Source organism: Aphidius gifuensis, linkage group LG6, assembly GCF_014905175.1.
Source record: "Aphidius gifuensis isolate YNYX2018 linkage group LG6, ASM1490517v1, whole genome shotgun sequence".
NCBI classification, from domain to species: domain Eukaryota; kingdom Metazoa; phylum Arthropoda; class Insecta; order Hymenoptera; family Braconidae; genus Aphidius; species Aphidius gifuensis.
In genome coordinates this window covers 7,141,265-7,165,320 of record NC_057793.1, presented here as the reverse complement: position 1 = coordinate 7,165,320, position 24,056 = coordinate 7,141,265, and the positions used below count along the sequence as shown (strand labels likewise).

General features: G+C 22.2%; 2 protein-coding genes across 4 annotated transcripts; one reads left to right on the top strand and one right to left on the bottom strand.

Annotated features, from left to right (window-relative positions):
- The first annotated feature begins 188 nt into the window (after window positions 1-188).
- LOC122859185 (transcription factor cwo) lies at window positions 189-19,079 on the top strand. Of its 3 annotated transcripts, none has more exons than XM_044162602.1 (5): window positions 189-332; window positions 12,190-12,325; window positions 16,406-16,589; window positions 17,016-17,252; window positions 17,314-19,079. In XM_044162602.1, exons 2-5 carry the CDS (start codon window positions 12,227-12,229, stop codon window positions 17,901-17,903), a joined length of 1,110 nt encoding a protein of 369 aa, XP_044018537.1. In that variant the 5' UTR covers window positions 189-332; window positions 12,190-12,226; the 3' UTR covers window positions 17,904-19,079. The 3 variants fall into 3 exon arrangements, with proteins under 3 accessions (XP_044018537.1, XP_044018534.1, XP_044018536.1); XM_044162599.1 differs by lacking the exon at window positions 189-332 and adding an exon at window positions 4,605-5,352; XM_044162601.1 differs by lacking the exons at window positions 189-332; window positions 12,190-12,325 and adding an exon at window positions 15,419-15,989.
- LOC122859178 (elongation factor 1-alpha) lies at window positions 18,826-21,464 on the bottom strand. Its single transcript, XM_044162591.1, has 5 exons — window positions 21,344-21,464; window positions 19,983-20,810; window positions 19,685-19,890; window positions 19,325-19,612; window positions 18,826-19,240 (listed from the first exon to the last, which is right to left on the bottom strand). Exons 2-5 carry the CDS (start codon window positions 20,803-20,805, stop codon window positions 19,172-19,174), a joined length of 1,386 nt encoding a protein of 461 aa, XP_044018526.1. The 5' UTR covers window positions 20,806-20,810; window positions 21,344-21,464; the 3' UTR covers window positions 18,826-19,171.
- Between the last annotated feature and the right edge of the window lie 2,592 nt (window positions 21,465-24,056).

The following is a 24,056-nucleotide window of genomic DNA, read 5'->3' as shown; positions in this document are numbered from 1 at the left end:
AATATTTTCTGCAATATCTAGAGTGAGTTACAATTTAATTATCGATTAAATTCAATACGATGTAAAATTAATTTACATATATTTTCTTTTTTAGTTAATTCGAGTGAGTTCTTTGGAGCAAAAAATAATTATATTATTATAATTCTATTAATCATCGACATCCTTAAAAAGACAATCATCAAATTAATTATAATTTTCATCAAATCAAGAAGACTAGTTACTAATTATCTAGTCTCCTTGAATCAACTGCAGATTAGCATAAATCTGCGAAAATAATTTTTAAATTAACTTGAAAATTAAACGACAATTTATGCATCATAATTTCATCATTGGTAAGTTTATATATATATATATTTCGCATAAATAAAATCGCTGCTAAATAAATTTTACAGATTTAATTAACAACAATATTAATTTGTTAATTAAATTTAGGTATCTAGACTTGTTGAGAAATAAAATAACCAAGTGTTAGTTTAAATTAATTATTCTACGATATGAAAAAGATGAATTATTCGTAAATAAATTAGCTTATTTATTTATATATTTAATATAAAGGAAATAACAAATTTAAATGAACCATTGGACTCTTTAGTAGAGCTTAAAAATGTTGTTTAATACGTCGCGTGATACGACAAATGGTAATCATGTGTTTGCTTTTTTGAACCCCCTAAGTGTAAAATGATAATAAAACTGACTTGAACTGGCATAAAACCAGTTTTAAATACTCAATAACAATGTTTAAACTCTGCAAATTGTAAAATTAAAAGAAAAAGTTTAATAAAATTTTTATTAATAAATATTTTAATAATAATAAAATTATTTTATTTAAAATTATCATTTTAATCGTTTTTTTTTTTAAACGAAAGAAATTTATTAAAAACAACAAAAATTTACAGTTTTTTTTTTCAAGTTGTTTGTACAGTTTAAACAATTGTTCATTTGACAAAAAAAAAATCTAGATAAATTTATTTCAGCCTTGATTATTGAACTAAGAAAAAAAAAAATAAATAAAAAATAAAATCTTGTAATATTTGCATTTCGAAACGAGTCATTTAATGCTAGTTTAAAAATAAAAAATTTCGATTTGAAATTTTAAGTTGTTTCAACTATTTAGCTCTATTTATTTACTTTAGTTTATTATTATTTTTCTTTATAATTAAAAATGGATATAAAACCAGTTGGTCGACTTAAACTTGTAGATATTTGAAATTGTTGATAAATTTTTATTGACATATCATTGCGCAGTGTTCAAATCGATGATTCATTTATTTAAAATTTTCAATATTTTTATATTATTCAAATAATATTACATGTGGTTGTTTATTTAGATAATTTTTTTTATCACATTATTGAGATTATTTATTGAGAATTTTTTTATTTCCTCACATTTATTCGTTTTAATAAAAAAATATTTTTTTAATAATTTTACTGATATACAAAATGTATAACAAAAAAATAATATTATTTAATTTATAAAATTGAATAATTCAACATTAAATTAAGCAAGTAATTTTCATTTTAAATTATTTATATATATTTTTTTAATTTCATCAATTTTAATAGTGAAAAAAAATTAATTTTACAATTGTTCGATTTTAATTTTGTAAAAATTTTCCTGACAGTTATTTTATTCATAAATTTGTTAATTAATAATATATCTATATATTATAGATGATTTATAATTAAAAAAAGTATACCGAAAGTTTTTTAAAATTTAATTTTTCACTTTTTAAAAATATCAAAATTCCAAATGAAAAAAAAAAACAAAAAAAAATTGAATTTGCCTTCTTTATTCGTGATGATTTTAGTAATAAATAAACAAATGATTAAAATAATAGGGTTTATCAATTTTTGGTGTGAATAATTTTATCGTAATATTTTTATAGTTGTGTCGACAGAGTGATAGTTTATATAGCCGCATTGCATTCCACGTGATACGGAGAAGGGCACGCCTCGTCCGTCAAGTCACGCGCTCTATCATGCTTTTTATCATTTTTAAACACGTGTTTTTTTTATACACGCGTACAAATAAATAAAACGACCACTATACTAATCGCAATCACATAAGTATTTTTTTATTTAACCTGTTTTATAATTTTTATATTTATTTTTCCTCGTATTTGTCATGTAATAGCAAATGTCTTTAACCGTACATAGAATTTTAATTTTTCAAATAATACTTTGATATGAAATACATAAAAAAAAAAATACTATATTAACATTCAAAAAAAGTACTTGTTTTATTGATTATTATTTTATTCAAATATACATAAATTTTTTCATTAAAAATTACGTAAATTATAAAAAAAATTAAAACAAAAATTTTCTCGTAAAAATCAATATTTTCTTTTTTGTTTGTTTATAATTTTTTTTAATGAAAAATAAATCATGATATTTATAAAAAAAAAAAGCAAATACAATCTTTTAAATATTATTATCAAAAAAAAAAATATAAATAATTTTTTTTTCATTAAAATAATATATTTAAAATTTTTTTTCGTTCAATTTAAAAAAAAAAAAAAATGAGTTTATATTCTAAACTCTCTCTACGAATGAAAAAAAATTATATAAAATAAACGTTAGGTGAAGTAACATAATTACAAGTGAATGTTTTCAATTTGTCCAAGGCTATGCCATCCTAGTTTGTATTAAAATTGCCAAGTAAAAAAAAAAAAAAATATATTTCATTACAACCATAACGAGGATCACGTCCGAGCAAGGACAACTTATATACATTTGACCAAGTGTGTTGTAAGAATGACGCATTGTCGATAAGAGAGCCACAAAAAATTAAAATAAAAAAATAATATATACCATATAATAACAATAATAAAAAAATTAAAAAAATAAGGTTAATTGTTCGACAAACAATAGTCATTTTTTTATATTTTTTTTCATTATTATTTTGTTCATCGATTAAATCCATTCTTTACAATGCTCATTTATAAAGAAAATTAATTTTTTTTTTTTCTTTGTCTATATTTATTTAAATAATTTATTCGTAAAAATAGCATGACAAAATAATATGAACTGACTAAAAATACCTCGAGGAAGTCAACGACGCTTGAGCAATTAATTTTTCAAAAAAAAATATTTAAATAAATTTATAAATATCTATTAATATAATTTAAAAAACTTTTTAAATATGATAATAATTAGTTTTATTTTTAATTTATAATAAAGATCAAAAAAAAAATATTTTATTTTAAACTAAAATAGAATATAGTTCTTTGAAACTTTATTTTTACTACCATGTCAGACAAAAAAAAAAAAAGGAAAAAGGCATTTTATTTAAAGCTCCAATGTCTGTGTTTATTTAACACAAGTTTTATGTATTTTTACAAATGTTCAATTGAGACTTTATTGAAAAAAAAAATAATGTGTCTTATTTGTTATTTTAAATTTCATGAAAAATATATTGGTAATAATTTTTTAAATATATTTAATTAATATCTGTTTTAATTTATAATTACATTGAGTATTTAGTATTAATGTTTATAATATTTTAAAAATAAATAAATAAATATTCAATGTAAAAGGTATATATGGAAACTTGAAATTAAAGTTTGTGCTCTTTTTTGTAAAAGAGTCTAAGCGCGTGACAGAACACGTGATATCAAGCACACGGTGATCGCGTGACTGTATAAAAATGACGTCATGCGCACGTGTCAAATAGCGTGGTTTAAATATGCCACCCACCCTAATTTTTTTTTTATTTTTATTTTAAATAATCATCCAGTAACGTCTCAACTTGAACTAGTTAAAATTAAAATTTTCTTTACAAAATTCAGACACTCAATTTTCTTTCATTAACATAATTGTTAATTTTTTTTTTCAAATTGAAATATTGAATATTGAAAAATAAATCAAACAAATATATTTTTTTTTTTAAATATATACTTAAGTATCATCAAATTGTTATTGAAAAGATTAAAATTTTATCTCAAAAATTAATCTTATAATGTTGTCTAATTAATATAATTATTATTTCATCAAATTAATAACAATACAATTTTTAAATTTCATTACTTAAATATTATATTTACAAAAAAAATTTTGTTTTATAATTTTTTTAAATACTGAAAATTATCAACGTGTTATTTTAGAAAATAATTTTCTTTTAAATTTGATAAAAATAATGACATAGATAAACAGGTATAAAAAATTTAAAATAAAAATATGACCAAGTATTATTAGTATTATTAATTTAAGTGCATGAAATAATAATCATATGCTATTTAGAATAATAAGTGATAAGTAGAGCTTATTATAACAAAAAAAAAAAAAATTAATTTTTTAAATTATAATTAATTTTGTTTTTTTTTTTTTTCATTTTTCATATATTATTTATTTATATTTAATATTTTTAAATATTTCAGGTATTATTATTATGAAAATATAATAATTTTAAATGTCGATTAATTAATTTATCATAAATTATATAAATCAACTGAAAAAAAAATATTTTTCATTGAATTTTTTGACCAAAAAAAAACTAATTTTATTGATTTTTAAAAAAATCAAATTATTGTTAAAAAAGTTGTTAATCTTATTGGAAGAATAATAGTAATTTGAATGAAATATTGATGAATGAATGTCAAGTGTGGGGGTGTATTTCCAATGATCCGCACCTGCAGTGTCTTGATTCCCCTTCTACAATGAGACATTCAATATTGTCGCGTACACAATCGCGAGGATTGAACCGCTACGGGAACACATTTGAGCACATTCACAATACTGCAACCTGCTGAACAACGTGAAATACATGTGTATTATAAATATATCAAAAAAAATATATAAATAAAATAATAATAATAACAACAAGTTATAAATAAATATAAAAAAATACGATATAAATAAATTTGTTTCTTTTCATTCGAGCCCAAATAAACAAGAAGAGGGAAATAAATTTATAAACAATTATTGTGAAAGTGTTAAATATTTATTTTTCATTATAAATAATTTATCAATAATTTAATTACTTTTTTTTTTAAATTTTATTTTTTTATTTTGCATAATAATAACGTTAAATAGAGAACAAGTCAACGTCCTTATCGTCATACTTTTTAGACTTTTGTTCTCTTTTTTTAAATTATTTTTTTTTTCAACAAGTGTGTGTGTGTAAAAAAAAATAAAAAGATAATTATAATTCAAGTGTAATTAAACGATAAAAAAAAAAAAAAACATTAAGTGAAATATTTAACAATTTATTAAGTTAATTATTTTAGTGTAAAAGAGGTTTTTTTTAAATTTTTTAAATTCAACGCGAATGTTTGATATTTTGTGCATTTAAATCATGGAAAATTTTTGGGATGAAAATTCGACACATTCAATGCAGGTCAAGTACGAAAAGTAAGTGTATTTATTTTTTTAAAATTAATTTTATTGTATATTTTTACATCGTCATTTGGATGATGAATTTTAAAAAATTTTTTAAAATCATTTTGCGTGTATAACATGCATGCATCAAAGAAAATATCCGCCGTTTTACCGAGGACATCGAGATTAAATGATTATTTAAAAAAAAAAATAATTTTTTTTTTTTTTAAACAACGTCGACAACGGTCCTGTTTCTTCTCAACATGTTTAAATAAAGCGGGGATAAAATTCCCTCGAGGTCACCGGACTCACTTGGCATCTTAGCTTTCGGCGAAAATCGTCCTTCGACATGCCAAGTGATGCGATATAAAATATCATTAAACACACGTATATTCGTTGTAAATAAATTATAACAAAATATTTTTAAAAAATACAAATTTATAAACTGTGTATAATTTTTTTTTGCAAGTTTATATTTTTAATAATACTCAATGTAATCTTGGGGATAAATAAAAAGTTAAAATTAATAATTATTATTCAGGGACACCTGTCGATAAGATATCAAAATCGAAGGATAAATATCTGCGAAAAATTAATGATAAAAATTCATATGCTTTTAACGAAAATAAAAAATATAATTTTTAAATCGACGAAAAAAATTGTCCAAGTATGAGTCACTTTATATTTAAATAATAATAAAAAAAAAATACGATAAACGATTTATTTAAAATGAAATAATATTATTTAAAGTTATTGAAAATCTAAAAGGTATATTATTTCATACGCACGTATTAATAGTTCATTGGCAGATAAAATTTTGAAAGATAATCATGAAAAATGATAAAGATTTATTGACTTATTTAGTCAGGTTGATGTAGATATGATTGTTTTACGTATAAATTAAATTTATATTTACTTTTTTTTTTTTTTTTTTTTTTTGATAAAACGAATTTTGTGGGTGACAAGTTTAAATATTATTTTGAGGTCATAGAAGGGTACATAAATATAGACACAATATCAGAGATGATAAATAATATTTTGTTGAAAAAAAAGTGGATCATGATTCTATATTTTTCTGAAAAAAAAAAAATGCTGTTAATAAAATTGAATATAAAATCGCACAAACATTTATGACCTCGTTGACTATAATCACCTCGAGTGCTGTCAACATTATCACAATTTGTCATTAATAATTCAATGTTAAAAAAAATTTTTTTTTCCTCATATTTAATTCCTCAAAACAAAAATTAAAAAATAATAATTAAATTTTTTTTTTTTTTCGAAATTACTCAATTTTCATGTGAATTAATTTGTTTTAAATAATAACTAATATGAAAAATAATTTAACAATATTATATTTTAAATATTTAATGAAAAAAAAAAAATTATTAATTTTTTGAAATTTTTTTTTTTAAATATTACAATTTAAATTTCTACAAATAAAAGTGATAAAATTTTAATCACAATTTTCTTTCTCAATTAATATTAGTATTTAAAAATTTATCTAAAAATTAAAATAGATAAATAATTAATTGTTTAAATAATTTAAAAAAAAAAAAAAACATTTTAAATATTACAAAATAAAATTCATAGAAATAATACTTAATAAAATACTCGGTATATAATTTTCATTTATTTTTTTTCATATCTAATTGAATAAATATATGAAAAAAAAAAAAAAAAAAAAATATATCACTCAGGTGACAACGCCCCGGCAAAGAAAGTCACGAGTTGAAGGAGAATCGCGACTGACGCGCTAAATCTAGAATCATCCAAATTGATGACGCAAGTAGAGAAAGAAAATAAAAAAAAAAAAAATGTCACATATTTCAAATACGTCATGAGATAATAATCGCCAAAGAATTTATCATTTTTTTGTTCAATTTTTCTATTAATATAACGCATCAAATAAACATCAATGTAATTTAAACAACAGCAATCGACATTATGTAAATTATCATCTCATTGGTCCTTTCAGCACACGTATAAACGTCCTTGAATAAACATGCAATTTAAAATAGCTTAGAAAAAAATACACACATAATTATGTGTCATATTGTAAAAAATAAAAAAACAAATAAAAAAACATAAATAAACAAATAAAATTAATCTATTTGACATATATTTTATTTTTTTTTTTATGTATTTTGCACTTCTCTCTCTCTCTAACTCCAACACGAATTTATTATTTATTATTTAAACAAAATAATATCACTTTTACATCGAAATATACTTTACTCGTTTTTTAGAGATATAAATTTTTTAAAATGTAACTTTCCATCGTTATCACACACACCTAATGGAAATAAACTTTTGATAACTTTTGTTAATACACCACTTGTCTCAATCTCTTTCATTTTTATTTATTCTATTCTTGTAATTATTAATTATTACTCGGTATTCTTTATTTATATTTCATTTATTTATTTATATATTTTTTTTTTTAAATTGATTTATATCTATTTACAGAATAACACAATGCTATTTTATTTTTATAATTAATTTTAGTAAAGTTGCCTCTGGTTTTAGTTCAAGTATAAAAATATATATAACTTTTTTTTTTATTTATATATTATCTATTGTATTTACAGCGATTATTGCCGATTGTTGTTACGTGATCAATGTACATAATTGATATTTATATTTATTGAAAATATTTAAAATATCCATGAGGACATTTGAGGACACTGACCCAAACGTTATTTTCCATTTATACTATACCGTTGTTATTTTATTTATTTTTTTTTTTTTGCAAATATATATTTTCGTTTTATTACTTATCGATTATTTTTATTATCCTTACAAGTCAGATGATAGGAAAAAATAACATTGGAAATTATTGCATGAGACAAAACGAGTTTTGTAGATATTTTTTTATATTTTTTTTTTTTCTGTTTTAAAAATTCATAAACATAAAATATATGTTGACGACTTTTAGAGGCTTATGTTTAGATGACGTGATAAAAATTTTCGATATTTATGATTAATGATATCTTGGTTTAGTCATTGAAAAAATAGTATTACTTGTATTTAATTTGATTTAATATTTATTGAAATATATTGAGCATTTTGTTTGTGTGTATTTTTATAATTTCCCTGGTAGAAATATTTCTCCGCCATTACTCCGGCTTTCTTCGGCATTACTCCGTTTTTGGCCCATTTCCGGAGAAATTACTCCGGCATGAGATTAATGTCGGAAAAATTAATCTGCCACTACTTTTATGCCGGAATAATTTCTCCGCCATCAACCTCATGCCGGAGTAATTTCTCCGGAAATGGGCCAAAAACGGAGAAATGCCGGAGTAATATTTCCACCAGGGTTTGTTTAATTTTTTTTGTGTCTGGGTATTTTTTAAGATGGATAAAAATAAAATAACAGTTGTATTTAGTTGATGAATGATAAGAAAAGATAATTATATATCAGTTGAAATTTGTCACGTAAATGTAATTTGAAAAAATAAATAAATAAATAATAGTCAAGTTTTTAAAGTTAAATAAAATTTTATTGTTTATTTTTTATTTGTTAAATAATATAATTATCGTGAAAATATTTAAATTAATAAATGTATTTTTTTACAAGTAGTTTTTTGTTATTTTTGCAATAAAACTTTTTACAATTTATATTTATTTTTTTTGACATCAACGACGAGTTTAGAATTCGACCCGAATATTATATTTATTTTGCAATTTATTTTTAGCCACATGAGTTATAACAGTTTCTTTAAAAAACAAAAAAAAATAATAATAAAAAATTATTTAGTATTTTAAAAAAAAAATTATATAAAATTTATATTGTTAAATAAATTTAAAGCGACAAAATGATATTATTGATAATTTTTTATTATCAAGATAAAATTTTAATTAATTCAAAATACTTAATTAAATTGTTTTATTGATTATTTTCATGTTTTTTTAATCAACTTGTTGAGTTAATGAAATTAAAAATTCAAATATCGAAAATGTTACGAATTTCGTTCAATTTAAAAATATTTTAATAATGACGCAATGATCGTGTTGCACGCAATTTATTTGTTTGGGTCAGTAGGTCATCAATTAGCAAGGGCATATCGAAAATTAATCTCATATTAATTTTTCAACCAAAAAAAAAGAATTTTCCAATTTTCATTAATCAATCTTGCAAAAAAAACACTCAATTAAAATTAAACAATTTGTAATTGATAAATAAAAACAATAGCAAAAAAAAAACACTTTAAATATATATTTAATTTAAAAAGAAGAATTTATTTCATTTTTAAATTATTTATTATTTTTCTATGATTAATTTTACAATTTTATAATAGAAATATTGTTTTATATAAATAAAGAAAATTAACAATTTTAAATATCAATTTTTCATGTTGAAAAAATAATAATAAACTATCAAGTCGTAAAATAAATAATCAGCAATGAGAGAGGCGTCCTTCAACGACCTTCCACTGCCCACTTAAACAACAATCCACTTGTCCATTTATTTATTTATTTTTTTTTTTTTCATCTATTTTTTATAAATCCCACCTTTTATACTCTCCATTCACTTTCAAAGCAAGATCAATAATAATATTCAAATTATAACCACGCGAAATAGAAAAATTAAAAAAAAAAATAAAGAAAAAAATTTAAATACATATTTATATTTTTTTTCCTTTTAATTAAATGTTGTTTTTTTTTTTTAATTACAAATGCATTTTGCAACAGAGGAAAATGACGATTGTGCAGGTCATGGTACAAGACCGTACTGATATTATTTATGACACGAGATGTGCCACTCACTGGGAAGAAAAAAAATTAAATAACAAAAAAAAAATTATTATCCACGTGTTGTGACACACACACACACACTGTAATGAGTGATAATTAAATAACAAAAAAAAAAAAAAAATGAAAATCCACACGATCAATTCACGTGTACATTAACGTGTATTTATTCAAAATTTATTTTATTTTTATTTTGATAATATATATTGTTTAGCGCATTATTTGTGCGACGAATTTTTAAATTTCAATTATTCATTTATACATTTAATTGTTTATAAATATTATATAATTGTATAAATGTTTTTTTTGACAAAAGAAAAGACTTGTCATCAAGTGTGCTGTAAATTACTAACAATATTTTTTAAAACAAAATTTTCATTATAAATTATTAACACACTTTCAAATTAAAATTTAAATAAATTAAAAATTTTTTATTTAATTTCGTAATCGATATGAATTTTAATAAATCAAGGACGATAAAAATTAAATAAATAAATTTCCTTTTTAGTCGACAGTGAATAATGATATATCTGAAAAATATATGTTTAAATAAATGATAAAAAAATTATGAAAGTATATCGAAAAAGCGTGGCAAACAACGTGACTTTGTCAGCATAATTTTAAATTAAAAAAATAAATAACAAAATAACAATGAATATTGTAATTTGAAATATATAATATGTAATAATTTAATAATAATATAATTGCTATTCTGTAATTTATTTATTTATAAAAAATGTATTAATTGACACTATGGCCTTTTGATAAATCAATACATTAACGTAGTTTAAATTAAAATGTGATATTATAACAGTTAAAATGTCAAACACGTGTGAATTTAAAATAACATAAATATTCACTATGATTTATGTACATTTACTATTTTTAAAAATTGATAACAATATTATCTTTTTACACTACTTTGCAGAATTTAAATTCAAAAATTTAATTTTAAAATTAACAGTGTATTTCTATTTGAAAAAAAAAGTCCTTAAAATAATCTGTAAAATTTTCCTGTAATTTTATCCTATTGATTATATGAATTTTAAATTGTTTTATGTATTTTTTATATTTAAATATTCATAGATATATACACTTGCTGTTTACATAAATAAATAAATAATTATATTTAAAACATCCCTCAATTATTCATCCCTTGTCATGAACAACTGGCACTTGTCTAGAATTATCATCAACTTGAATAATAAAATAAAAATAGTTTCTATTAAATTACGTTAATAATTCATATTATTATTTTTATCATTATTTAAATAAAATTTTAATACATTAGGCGCCAGAGAAATATAAGATAATGTACATACACTGTGACGTTATGCGAAAAAAAATAAAAAAATTTTAATAGCTTTAATTTCTGGTAAAGCAATTTTTTTTTAATTACTCTTTATATATCAGCTTTGTTTAATTTTATCTCTAAATTATTTTAAAATTTTTGTCAATTTATTTTGAAATTTTTATGTTCATAATTTAATTTTTTTTAAAAATAAAATTATGAGGGTTTATGATGATCGATTTTTTATAATCTTTTGTACTATATTATTTTTAGAAATATCAGGTATTTCGATGCTCTGAATAGAAAATTTATTTAGAGCACTTTAATATTCATTTAGATTTTTTTTTTCAGACAAAAGGGATAATGATAGTCGAGGCCACGAGCTAAACTAGTCTTAAATTTAAAATTTTTATGAGACATATAAGCTCGTATAGGGTCAATAAATATACTCTATTCTTGTGCTATATTAAACTTTATTTATTAATTTTTAATAAGTTGAATCTATAACTAAATTTGTCGGGGTTACTGACTGTGTCTCTTTCGTCACTGAGACGTGACACTTTCACCCTTTTTTTTTTTTTGTCTCACAATAATTTTCTTGACTATTTTTTAATTAAAAAAATTAAAAGATTAACTTAATAGTTTTATTTTATTGTTAACTGTAAAATACTTATTTTTATCATAAAAAAAAAATAATAAAAATATGTGTTTTTATGTTTTAAATTGACGTATGTTTATTGGATTTTTTTGACATTTAAATTTTCTTATTTTACTGGCTAATGCAATGGTGTATATTTTTATATGAATATTTATTTTTATTTCAGTCTTGATGGAAGATCATGCAAAGATGATATTTATCGAATGGGACTTGGTACTGGTTACTGTACCGTTGAGAGTAATCTCAACTTTACAACTGCATCTGAAGATGATGAAGTTTATGCCAAGAAAAAAGTCTCAAGAGTGAGTATATAAATATTATTAATATATTTTATAAACAAATTAATTTATATTCTAAAGTTAAATATTAAATTTATATGAAAATTATTATTTTAAAAATTGAGAAATATTTTTTTTTTTAAATAGAGGTGTGTCTGGTATTTAGATCTCATGTAGGCTGATGAATTTGACAATACTTGATCTAAAAAAAATAAAATGAAAAAAACAAGATAATAAAAAACTTGTTGATTTTTTTTGATTTAATCTTTAATCAGACTGTAAATAAAAAAATTGATTCAACTTTAAAATTAAAATACATGTTTTTTTCATATTTAAAAGTTAAAAAATTAAAAACAATTAAATCCAAGTGCACAAGTGCAAAAAAAAAAAATATAAATTTAATTAAAAGGCTGTAATTATATAATCTGGATAAAAAAAAAATGATAAATTGATATATACACTTTTTATCATCGTCATTTAAGCACCCATGTCTGAAAGATAAAAAATTTAATAAAAAAAAAAAAACTGCGTCACAGTATCTTGTAGACAATGTTATTCTATTTTTTTTTTTTTTCAATTTTTTTGTCTGATATATAAATTACATATAAAAAAAAAAATAAAACGAGTTGAATTTTAAATATTATTTAATGTCATTTGAATACATAAATGAGAAATGAAAATAAAAAAAAAAATTGTGTAGCAATATAACCGTGACACGGACATCCGGTCAACTTTTTTTTTTTTTTTAAAAAACTTTGCCAAATCGTCGTGAATTTCGTAATATTTTGTATATCCTTACTTGACCTAAATTGAATTTATTTTTATGACTTTTAATATCTATAAAAATATTAACGAATAATAATTTACAATAATAAAATTCAAAGAACTTTCTGGTTTGTCAATATAAATTGAGTGTTTTATTTACTGTATCATTTTTTTTTTTTCTTCTTCAGTAGTTGATTTTGCGATTTCAAAAGATATATATGAAAAATTGTATATAAAAGTTTGCTCAATCAATTGATAAGATAGCCACGATCATTTAATAAATAGTCTTTTATTTGTTATCTGATTAAACTCCCTTGGTGGTGGCCTCAAAAAAAAAAAAAGAAGAAAAATTTATATCGGACGTTGAATTTCTTCCTCAATCAATTGTATTTGTGATAATAATTTTTTTTTAAATTTATTACAAATATTTATATAAATTTTTATAAGTTAATTCTTTTTTATTTTTTAATAAAAATTAAATAAATCAAGGAAAATGTATGCTTGAACCAAATTTTTTTTAAAAACTGAAAAGGAAAAATTCACAAAATTCAATATTTTAAATCTTGATAATTGTTTATTCAATTTGAAAAACAATGTTAACAATTGATAGGTAATTAAGCTGATCTATAGACAATCAGCTCAAATTAATTTATCAATAATTTAATGATTTATTTTTTTTTTAATCAAGGATTTATTGAATTATTGAAAAAAAAAAAAAAAATTTATTTTTTATTATTACTGTTATTATTGTTAATTATTATAAATATTTTTTTTTTACAACTTTGTTATAAATTCAACACACATTTATGTTTATTTACTTTATATAAATAATTTTTTTTTTAATTCAATCATCGTTTGTATTAACATTTTAGAAAAAAAAAAAAAAGAATTTTTTTCTTATCGAATTGAGAAACGAAAAACCTCGTGTTTACTTATTTTTTTCCTTGAATAACAAATTAACAAATCAAAAAAAAAAAATAAAATAAATAATAATCAGTATTAATAAATAAACTTTGAAAAAATAAAATTATAAATTCAGCCTTGCAGTACACGTCATTCAAGAAATCGCGTGAAACTTCATGTGGTTATATGTCCTCGCACGTGACAATTTAATAATCATTATCATCATTATTGTATTGTCCCCATCATGATCCAAAAAAAAATACAATAAATCATCCTATTCCATCTATCTATTTTTTTTAAAAAATCCATATCAACTTTAATAAATTTACAACAAAAAAAAAAAATTCCATTAGTAAATTTAAAAAAAAAAAAAAATCAAGTAAACATTATTAATCCGACATTTAACTTATCTCAAACAAAGTTGTTAACATATTTTTTTTTTTTTTTATAATTCTCAATCGCGTGACAATTTTTTCCACATTTAAAAAAAAAAAATTAATCGAAAAAATTTGAATCTTTAACGTTGCACGTGATACGGATTAAAAAATAAAATCGAAATAATAAAAAAAAAAAAAAACTAAATCTTTTGAAAATAAAATAATAATCCCCGAGTAACCTGATTAATTTTATTTTTACATTTAAATAATTGTTATTATTTAAAATGAAATATAAAATTAAATACTTTAAAAAAATTAAGAACTGCATGAGAGAGAGAGACGCGAGAGTAAAATAAAAAAATAATTTGTCTCGATGGCTGTGAATCCAGTAAATCCCGGTTATCATTTTGAAAAAAAAAAAAATATAAATAAATAACATACACTGGGGACCATATTATCAGTCACGCGTAGAGATTAACTGGACCACATAATAACAACATTTATTTGCCGAGCACAGAGTTCAAATTTCACTGGTTTTATCCAGTTTTATTTACATATCTAAATAACCCCATTTTACATACAGATTTTTTCCTAAAATATAAATTTTTTAATTAATTTATTATTCAATAAATATGATGATAATTTATTCGAAAAACATCCAACATATATTATTTATCAAATTTTATTTATAAAATTTATAAAATTTCAAACAATATCATAGAATAGTCTAGATAAAATATTTATAAATAATTCATATTTAAATAATAACATTCAAGAGGTCATGTGTATATATTTTCTGACTTTATCCGACTCTTTACAGATCTCGTTTTTTTTTTTTTCTCTTATCCAACTGACCTCGCAGTAATTTTTAAATTAAATTTATTCAACATTGCGGCAGTCTAAAATCACCAGGCTATTCCTAAAAATTCCTATTTATTTTTGGCTATAAATAAATTAAATAAAAAATAGTTAACTGTAATTTTAGCAGCATATTATTATATAAAAAAAAAATAAAATGATTTTGTTAAATAATAAAATAGCTTTAGTGATTTTTAAGCTTGATGGTTCACACGAGTTTTACACGCGATATAAAAATATCTCACGTGTTACTCGTAATATAATAATGCGTGAGACGAATGACAGTTTTATAATGTTTTTTTTTTTTATAAATATATATTTTATTTATATGCTGTATTTTATTTATGTACATGTGTATGTGTTGATAATAAGTGTGGTGATGATCAAGAGGGCGACTTTGCAATGGCCCACAAATAAATGATAAGTAGTCGAACTAAGTTGAGCACCTCCCACAGTTGTTTAAACGTTCTTAGCTGTGTAACATCGTGCAAAAATTATACAAGCTAATAATTAATTATTTTGTTATTTCATATTGATATTACATATATTTTTTTTAACTAATTACATATGTCGTTTACTTGTTGAGTTATTGTGATTGCTTTTTTTTTTTCTATTCGAAATTGTGATTGTTCGATTGATTTTTTTAAATAGTTTAATAATTTTTTTTTTTGGCCATGGTCACTCATAGTATGGAAAATATTTTAAATATGCATCATCAGTATTATCATGATGAGGCACCACAATCCCCACCATCGCGTAAACGTTCGCGTTGTTTAAATAAAGAGGTGATTTAATTTTTTTTTTTCTTTTGTAATTTATTTATCTATTAATTTATTTACGTTTGTATTTATTTGTTTATTTATTTATTTATTTATTTATTTATTTATTTATTTATTTATTTATTTATTTATTTATTTATTTATTTACTTATTTAATAAGCTGTCGTAAATTGCCAGGGTTAAATCTTCAATAAATAAAACAAGATTTCTTCAAGTTTTAATATTTCATTCAATTATTTTTTGTTTAAATTATAAAACAATGACATTGTTTTATGAAAATTATATTTAAAAAAATATTCCTCTTTTATATAATGCTAATTATCAACAATTTCATGTCACATGCAATATTTTTAATTATTATTGTATGTTTAATTGATTTTAATCAACACAATGTGCTTAAAACAAAAATTTTCTGGTTTTAGCAAGATCCAATGTCTCATCGAATCATTGAAAAACGAAGACGAGATCGTATGAATAATTGTCTTGCTGACCTCAGTAGATTAATACCAGCAGAATATTTAAAAAAAGGCCGTGGGAGAGTTGAAAAAACTGAGATTATCGAAATGGCTATACGGCATATGAAACATCTTCAAGGAATTCATCAAGGTAATTTTTTATACAAAAAAAAAAAAATTTATTTTTCATATTGTTTTTTATCATAAAAAAATTTATATAGATTATTTTTTATTTTTTATTATTTGTTTGACAATAAACCTGCGGTATTTTTAGTACTTTTGGTATTTTAAAATTGAGTTATTATATTTCCGTTTCGATTTGATATAAATTCATAACAATTTACTAAAATAATTTATCTTTTGTTTGTATTTTTATTTTTGGTAATGAATGACCGCTTTGTTATCAAAATAATTATTTTTAAAATAGGAAATTTATATAATTAAAATTAAAATTATTTTTAATAAATATATTGAATATATAATTGTCCATTTATTGATTGAATTGTAATAATTTTTTAAATAAAATATTGACTTTTTATTTTTATTAAATTATTAATTTAAATAATTTTATTTCAAGATACAAAACAAAGTCAACAAGTTCATCAACATACTGATGACAGTATTGACAGTGTACCACATTCACCACCAACAACATCATCAATATCAAGTGAACATTATCGTCTTGGTTTTCAAGAATGTCTAAGTGAAACAACTCAGTTTCTCGTTGACGTTGAAGGTTTTTATGCACGTGATTCTCTATGTCTTCAATTGATGAATCATTTGCGACAACATTGTGAAAAAATATTAGCAACAAGTAAGTTTAAAGCTACATAATATCTGTATAATTTTTTATTGATTAATTAATTATTTTCTAGATGATCGACTTGGTTTTTCACATCCAGAATTATCAACAACAAATATATCAAATGTTACAAATTATAATCATACAAGTATACAAAATATTTGTCAACCAACAACACAATCTGATCATGGTTCAAGTTCAGGTGTTAGTTCATTTGATGATCCAGAACGTTCACGTACAATAATACAACCACCAACAATTATCAGTGATGATAGTAATCATAGTTTACCATCAAATAGTCCAAAATTATTATCATCATCATCATCATCATCATCATCAATCAATAATATAACAAGACCAACAAATTATAAATTTAAAAGTTCAATCAAACAAAGATTTACAGCTGAAAGAATTAAATCAAGTCCATCACCTGTATCAGAAAAACAACATGGCATACCAATATTTGCATTACATGATGCTGGATCATTTTATATACCATTAACAATTGAATCATCATTATTAAGACCACATTTGGATTTCATATCTGATACTAATAATGATACTGTACTTCATCCTGTTACAATATCTGTTAATTTTAATCAAACACCTTCAAATATTTGGTCACAGCAGCATCACAATACAAACGGTCATGATCATATTTAATTTTACAAAATTTATTATTAATTTTAAATAAATAAATAAATAATAAATAACATCGATAATCATATTGCAAGCATTTACAATTTTTAAAATATTAAAAAACATATTTTTTAATCAATATCAATATTATTATATTTTAAAATATTAAAATTATCTAATTTGTTGAATTTAAATTTTTATAATTAGTATTAAATATTATTTTAATCGATGAAAATATTAATTATTATTTATTTATTTATTTTTCAAACAGCAGTATTGCTGTATGTGATTTAAATATTATTTTTTAAATAGACACTATTTGTCTAGCTAATATTTTTTTCTACTAATTACTTTTTTTTTTTCCTGTAAATATGCAAAATTTACATGATAGAAATTCGAAATTTCGAAAATTTCGATCATTTAAAATTGAAGATAAATTAATTATAATAAAAAAAAAAGAAAGGCCCTCAGCAATTTAAGACTGATCGAGACCTACATTACATTATTTCATTAACAATTAATTATTAAATAAATAATTGTATATAAAATAAATTATAAAAATAAATTATATATTTACTATTAATTAATTTAATTAATTCAAATTTGGGTTAAATAAATAATTCAATTGTGTTTTCTTTTTGTTTACACGTGCATGAGTATGTTTTTTTTTTATATTTATTTATTAATAATATATGTCAAATATTAAAAGCAACTAGGAATGGATTTTATTTTTTTTTTTTCTTAAAATCACAGAGGGGTACAATTTTAAAGTTACATAGTCAATATTTAGTTCCAAGGAATCACAGTGATGACAAGTTTATGACCTCATTCATTTTCAGTCTAATTTTTTCATGTTTGTATATTTTTTTTTTTTTTAAATCTTTTTACAAGATTAAAGTCTTTATGTAATTTAATTTTTCTTTTTTTATTTTTACTTGAATATCTGTTTTTCCTGGCTTGAAATGAAATATTTTTTCATTTTTTTTTTTTTGTATTTTTTGACTCAATTTTAATGTTTATATTATTGTGCCCTAGCATATGTGCGGTGTATGAGATGCATAAGTAAATAGTATTTGTAAATTTGGATAAATACGTGGATTAAGTACGATTGGATAATTTAAAGGGGTCATTAATGAGCATGGTATATTTAATGTATATGTATTAAGTGTTATAAAATCAGTTTTTGTCCTTGATTTTTTACTTATTTTTGTTAATAATAATAATGACAATGTTATATTTAATATTAAATAATTAATATAATATTGCAATGAGCTTCCGAGGAAGCTTGATGGTTACTTTTTCTTTTGTGCTTTCTCAGCAGCTTTTGTAACCTTTCCTTGTGTATCCTTAAAATTGACACTCTGCAACAAAAAGTGATTACCAATTATTGATCAATAAATTTGCCTTTATTTAATTCGTAATATTATCAAAATTTTATAATTTACCTTTATGACACCAACAGCAACAGTCTGACGCATATCACGAACAGCAAATCTACCAAGTGGTGGAAATTCTTGAAATGCTTCAACACACATTGGCTTTGTTGGCTGAAGTATAACAATAGCAGCATCACCACTTTTAATACTTTTTGGATTTTCCTCAGTTGTTTTACCAGTTCGACGATCACATTTTTCTTTTATTTCAGCAAATTTACATGCAATATGAGCAGTGTGACAATCAAGAACTGGTGAATAACCATTACTTATTTGTCCTGGATGATTCAAAACAATGACCTATCAATGAAAATTTAAAAAACAATATTATTAAAAACAATCAATATATTTATTGTAAATAAAAATTATTACTTGAGCAGTAAAATCAGCTGCTCCACGTGGTGGTGAATTTTTTGAATCACCAGCAACATATCCACGACGTAATTCTTTAACAGATATATTTTTAACATTAAATCCAACATTATCACCTGGTACAGCTTCTGTCAATGCTTCATGATGCATTTCAACTGATTTAACTTCAGTTGTCAATGATGTTGGAGCAAATGTTACAACCATTCCTTGTTTTTAAATAAAAAATAAATAAAAATTTAAATATAATATTAAAGGATAAAAAAAGATTTATCAAAAGTTGAAAAAATAAAATTATTACCTGGTTTTAAAATACCAGTTTCAACTCTACCAACTGGAACAGTACCAATACCACCAATTTTATAAACATCTTGAAGTGGTAAACGTAATGCTTTATCAGTTGGACGTGATGGTGGTAAAATAGCATCAAGTGCTTCAATCAATGTTTTACCATCAGCATTACCATCTTTTCTTTCAACTTTCCATCCTTTAAACCATGGCATTTTTGATGATACTTCAAGCATATTATCACCATTCCATCCAGATATTGGTACAAAACCAACAGCTGCTGGATTATAACCAATTTTTTTAATATATGATGATACTTCTTTTTTAATTTCTTCAAAACGTGTCTCTGAATATGGTGGCTCAGTTGAATCCATTTTATTAACACCAACAATTAATTGTTTAACACCAAGTGTAAATGCAAGTAGAGCATGTTCACGTGTTTGTCCATTTTTTGATATACCAGCTTCAAATTCACCAGTACCAGCAGCAACAATTAATACAGCACAATCAGCTTGTGATGTACCAGTTATCATATTTTTAATAAAATCACGATGTCCTGGTGCATCAATTATTGTAACATAATATCTTGATGTTTCAAATTTCCATAAAGCAATATCGATGGTGATACCACGTTCACGTTCAGCTTTTAATTTATCCAATACCCAGGCATATTTAAATGAACCTTTGCCCATTTCTTGTGCTTCTTTTTCAAATTTTTCAATAGTACGTTTATCAATACCACCACATTTGTAAATTAAATGACCGGTTGTTGTTGATTTGCCAGAATCAACATGGCCAATTACCACAATGTTTATATGAATTTTTTCTTTTCCCATTTTACCTTAAAAAAAAAAATGTATATTAATTGTTAAAAAAATTTTATTGATTTATTTTTAATCTAAGCTATATGCTATTTATTTTTAGATTTTTTTTTTCTCATAAATTTAGATGAATAGTTTTTCTTTTTTTTTTTCCACCTGAGTAAATTTTTATTTTACAATTAATTGCTATTTTTAATTAAAAATATAATTTTGTTTTTTTTTTAATTTTATTTATTAATTATTATTGATTTTATAATGAACAATTGTAAAAATAAAAAAATTGTATTTATAAAAGCTCAATTGAGGATAGAAATAAAAATAAAAAAAAAATTTCTAACGCCCGGCTGATAGAAAACGAAACCGGCGTAATCAATATATCGTATGGGTTGAGTATTATTTTTTTTTTTTGCCAATCCAAGCTTGCCTCAATGGAGGAAAGTATTTTCTTGACGTTAAATATTTTTTTAATTTGCTATATGAATTTTTTCGTATACATCTTGGTAATTAAAATATTTAAAAAATTAAATAAGGGTTAAATTATTGTGTTACTTGCCTAATGGTCGTTGTCCCTTGTTATCTTGTTGAGGTCACGTATTTTTAATATACTTTGATCACTCGTCAAGATCGCAATGAAAATATACGTAGTGATGGTTCTCCTCGAGTGTATTTACCGCGCAAGATCTTTGCCTGGATTTCGCGATTGCGCAATTTATCAAAACCTATTTTATTAATTTATTTTTTTTCTAATTTGTTTTTATTCTGTCAATCTTTGAAGAGAATACAACTGAATGTTGATATCATCCCTATAATCTCCGCAATTAATTATATTTTTATTAATAAATATAAATTTACTCCGAACTTTTTTTCTAAAAAAAACTAACGTGGAGAAAGGTGGAGAAAAATATTCTTGACGAGGAAAAATTTTTCCGAACATTTCTTCACCCAAGCCTTTTGGAGAAATGGCTGAGCTACCGGGGAAAAATTCGCAATAATCGCGGAGAAATATTTCCACCAGAGATATTATAGATTAATTGAGAAAAAAAAAACCTTACCCAAATTAAAACATTTTTCTAAAATCAAGACATTTCGGGATAGGATTTTGCATATATTGTAACCCTTCTCTTTTTCATATTTAAGTGCATTGTTTGAGTTAAATCCTTCACTACAATAGGCTACTAATTATTACAAGATAGACAAGTTACTGGTTAGTGATTCTCCTCTTTGAGGATATTTAGATCTTTGCCTGGATTTCGCGATTTTCTTTTATTCTCCATTGCCATAAAGAAACTTATTTACAAAACATTTTCTAATATTTATATATAACATATGTATTAATTTATATTTACAAAATACTTTTTGGCCAAGCGGGCGGTCATTACCCGTTTGTCACCTCGAATTTGTGGCGCAAAGTATGTGATTGTCGCCCTACAAATTCTTGTCGACAAACGGGTGTTACCCACCCTCTCAGCCAAAAAATAGTATGTGTTACACGGGCATCATGTGAGTGATTCTCTCTCGTGCCGGCGAGAATCACTCACATTGCGCCCTGGTTACACAATATTTACTATTCTGCAATTTATTTATTTAAATAATGTAAAATAAATACCACAGAAAATTTATTTTTCATTTAATTTATTTTCAATATTTGAGTTTAATTAATTTTATAATTTAAACGGTTTTTTTTTTGTCGAAATTTTTGATAGTAATATTTCGATTATTATATCAATAATATTGACTGACAAAATATATATATATTTTTTTTTTTCAACTTGTAATATTTACTCTTCAATAAAAACCATAATTTTTTTATTAAAAATAAATAACATTGTTATTTTCAACAGCTCTTATTCATCTGATAACGCAGTAACATCTGAAATTTTTTCTTCAATCGAATTAATATAATCAATTAAAGTTTTATTATTTTTTAACTGATCGAATATTAAATCTAGTTTGCTGAAACCATCTTGAAGTTTATCCAGATTTAATTTATCACTCATATCAATAACAAATATTCGAATACCAATAAAACCACCAAAACCATGATTTCCTTTGTAATAAATTCCAACACCTGCAAGTGGTTGTGATGGATTGGATTCAACATCTTGAATATCTAAATATGGTACAGTTGTTTGAGCAGCATCTTTTATCTCATCAGTTTGTTGAAGTTGTATTTGTTGACCTGGTTCACTTATCAGAAAATTTTCTGGTGAATACTCTGATTGATCTGGTTCATTCATCTCTATTTTTTCTCTACACAATATAATTAAAAAATATTTAAATTCATTCCATAAATAATATGCTACTTTAGATTTATTTTTTTCGAAATTTAATTTACCCATCATTTGATAATTTTGTTATTTCAATTTCTTCAGTGTTGTTGTCTCCAGGTATCAATGGAATTCCCCAAATTTTTAATCCAATTGTTTCGTTATTTACAAAAGTTAAAGCTAAATAAAATAATTTTTTTCCTATTATTAAAGCCGATGTCATTATTGTTATAAAATAATTTATAGATAAAAATTTTTTAAAACCTTTGAGACCATATCCAATGGGTAACACAGCATCTTCCAAACTAAAAATTGTCTTTGTTCCAATTTTTACAGTACTCGTCATTGAACGATCTTGAACAATTGGAACCCATTTAACACTATCTTTAATAATTTTATTATTTTCATATTTTCCTTCTTTAATTTGTAAATAAAGAATTTTTTTTATCATTCTCCAACGAACACCAATAATAAAACTAAAATAAAAATATTTTTTTTTATTTAAAAATAAATATGATAATTGAAAAAAATATATTTTCAATAATGAAATAAATTAAATATAATTTATACCAATTTTCAGAAGCTTCAACACTTTGTAAACTGATGTATTGAAATTTATTTTGAGTTGGTGTAATTGGACAGACAACAGGTGCACTACGTGAACATTGATGATTATTATCACTACATGAATTACAATCAACTCCTGTTTGCTCAATTTTCATTGAATGCTCATCTCCACGACTTGAATTTCCAAAATATTTAATTTTTATAGTACTACTAATTTTTTTATTTGGATGTTTTATTTCAACATAATTAACAAGTCGTTCATGATTCTTCTACAAAACAATTAAACATTTAATTAAAAATCAATGTTTTTTTTATTAAATAAAATTAATTATTTAATAATTTATTGTACCTCATTGTAATATGCAGTTGCTCGAAGATCATTTTCATTATCTAAAAAAAAACTTTTACATTTATCTTTTTTAAAAGTATAAG

What these genes read in the sequence shown, in the direction of transcription:
- LOC122859178 (XM_044162591.1), bottom strand. Translation starts at nt 20,805, where the DNA reads ATGGGAAAAGAAAAAATTCATATAAACATTGTGGTAATTGGCCATGTT. An exon ending in AACTGGTATTTTAAAACCAG is followed by an intron (nt 19,891 to 19,982) that starts GTAATAATTTTA and finishes TTTAAAAACAAG; the next exon opens with GAATGGTTGTAACATTTGCT. An exon ending in TTGCTGTTGGTGTCATAAAG is followed by an intron (nt 19,241 to 19,324) that starts GTAAATTATAAA and finishes TTTTTGTTGCAG; the next exon opens with AGTGTCAATTTTAAGGATAC.
- LOC122859185 (XM_044162599.1), top strand. Translation starts at nt 5,297, where the DNA reads ATGGAAAATTTTTGGGATGAAAATTCGACACATTCAATGCAGGTCAAG. An exon ending in ATGCAGGTCAAGTACGAAAA is followed by an intron (nt 5,353 to 12,189) that starts GTAAGTGTATTT and finishes TTTTTATTTCAG; the next exon opens with TCTTGATGGAAGATCATGCA. An exon ending in TCTTCAAGGAATTCATCAAG is followed by an intron (nt 16,590 to 17,015) that starts GTAATTTTTTAT and finishes TTTTATTTCAAG; the next exon opens with ATACAAAACAAAGTCAACAA.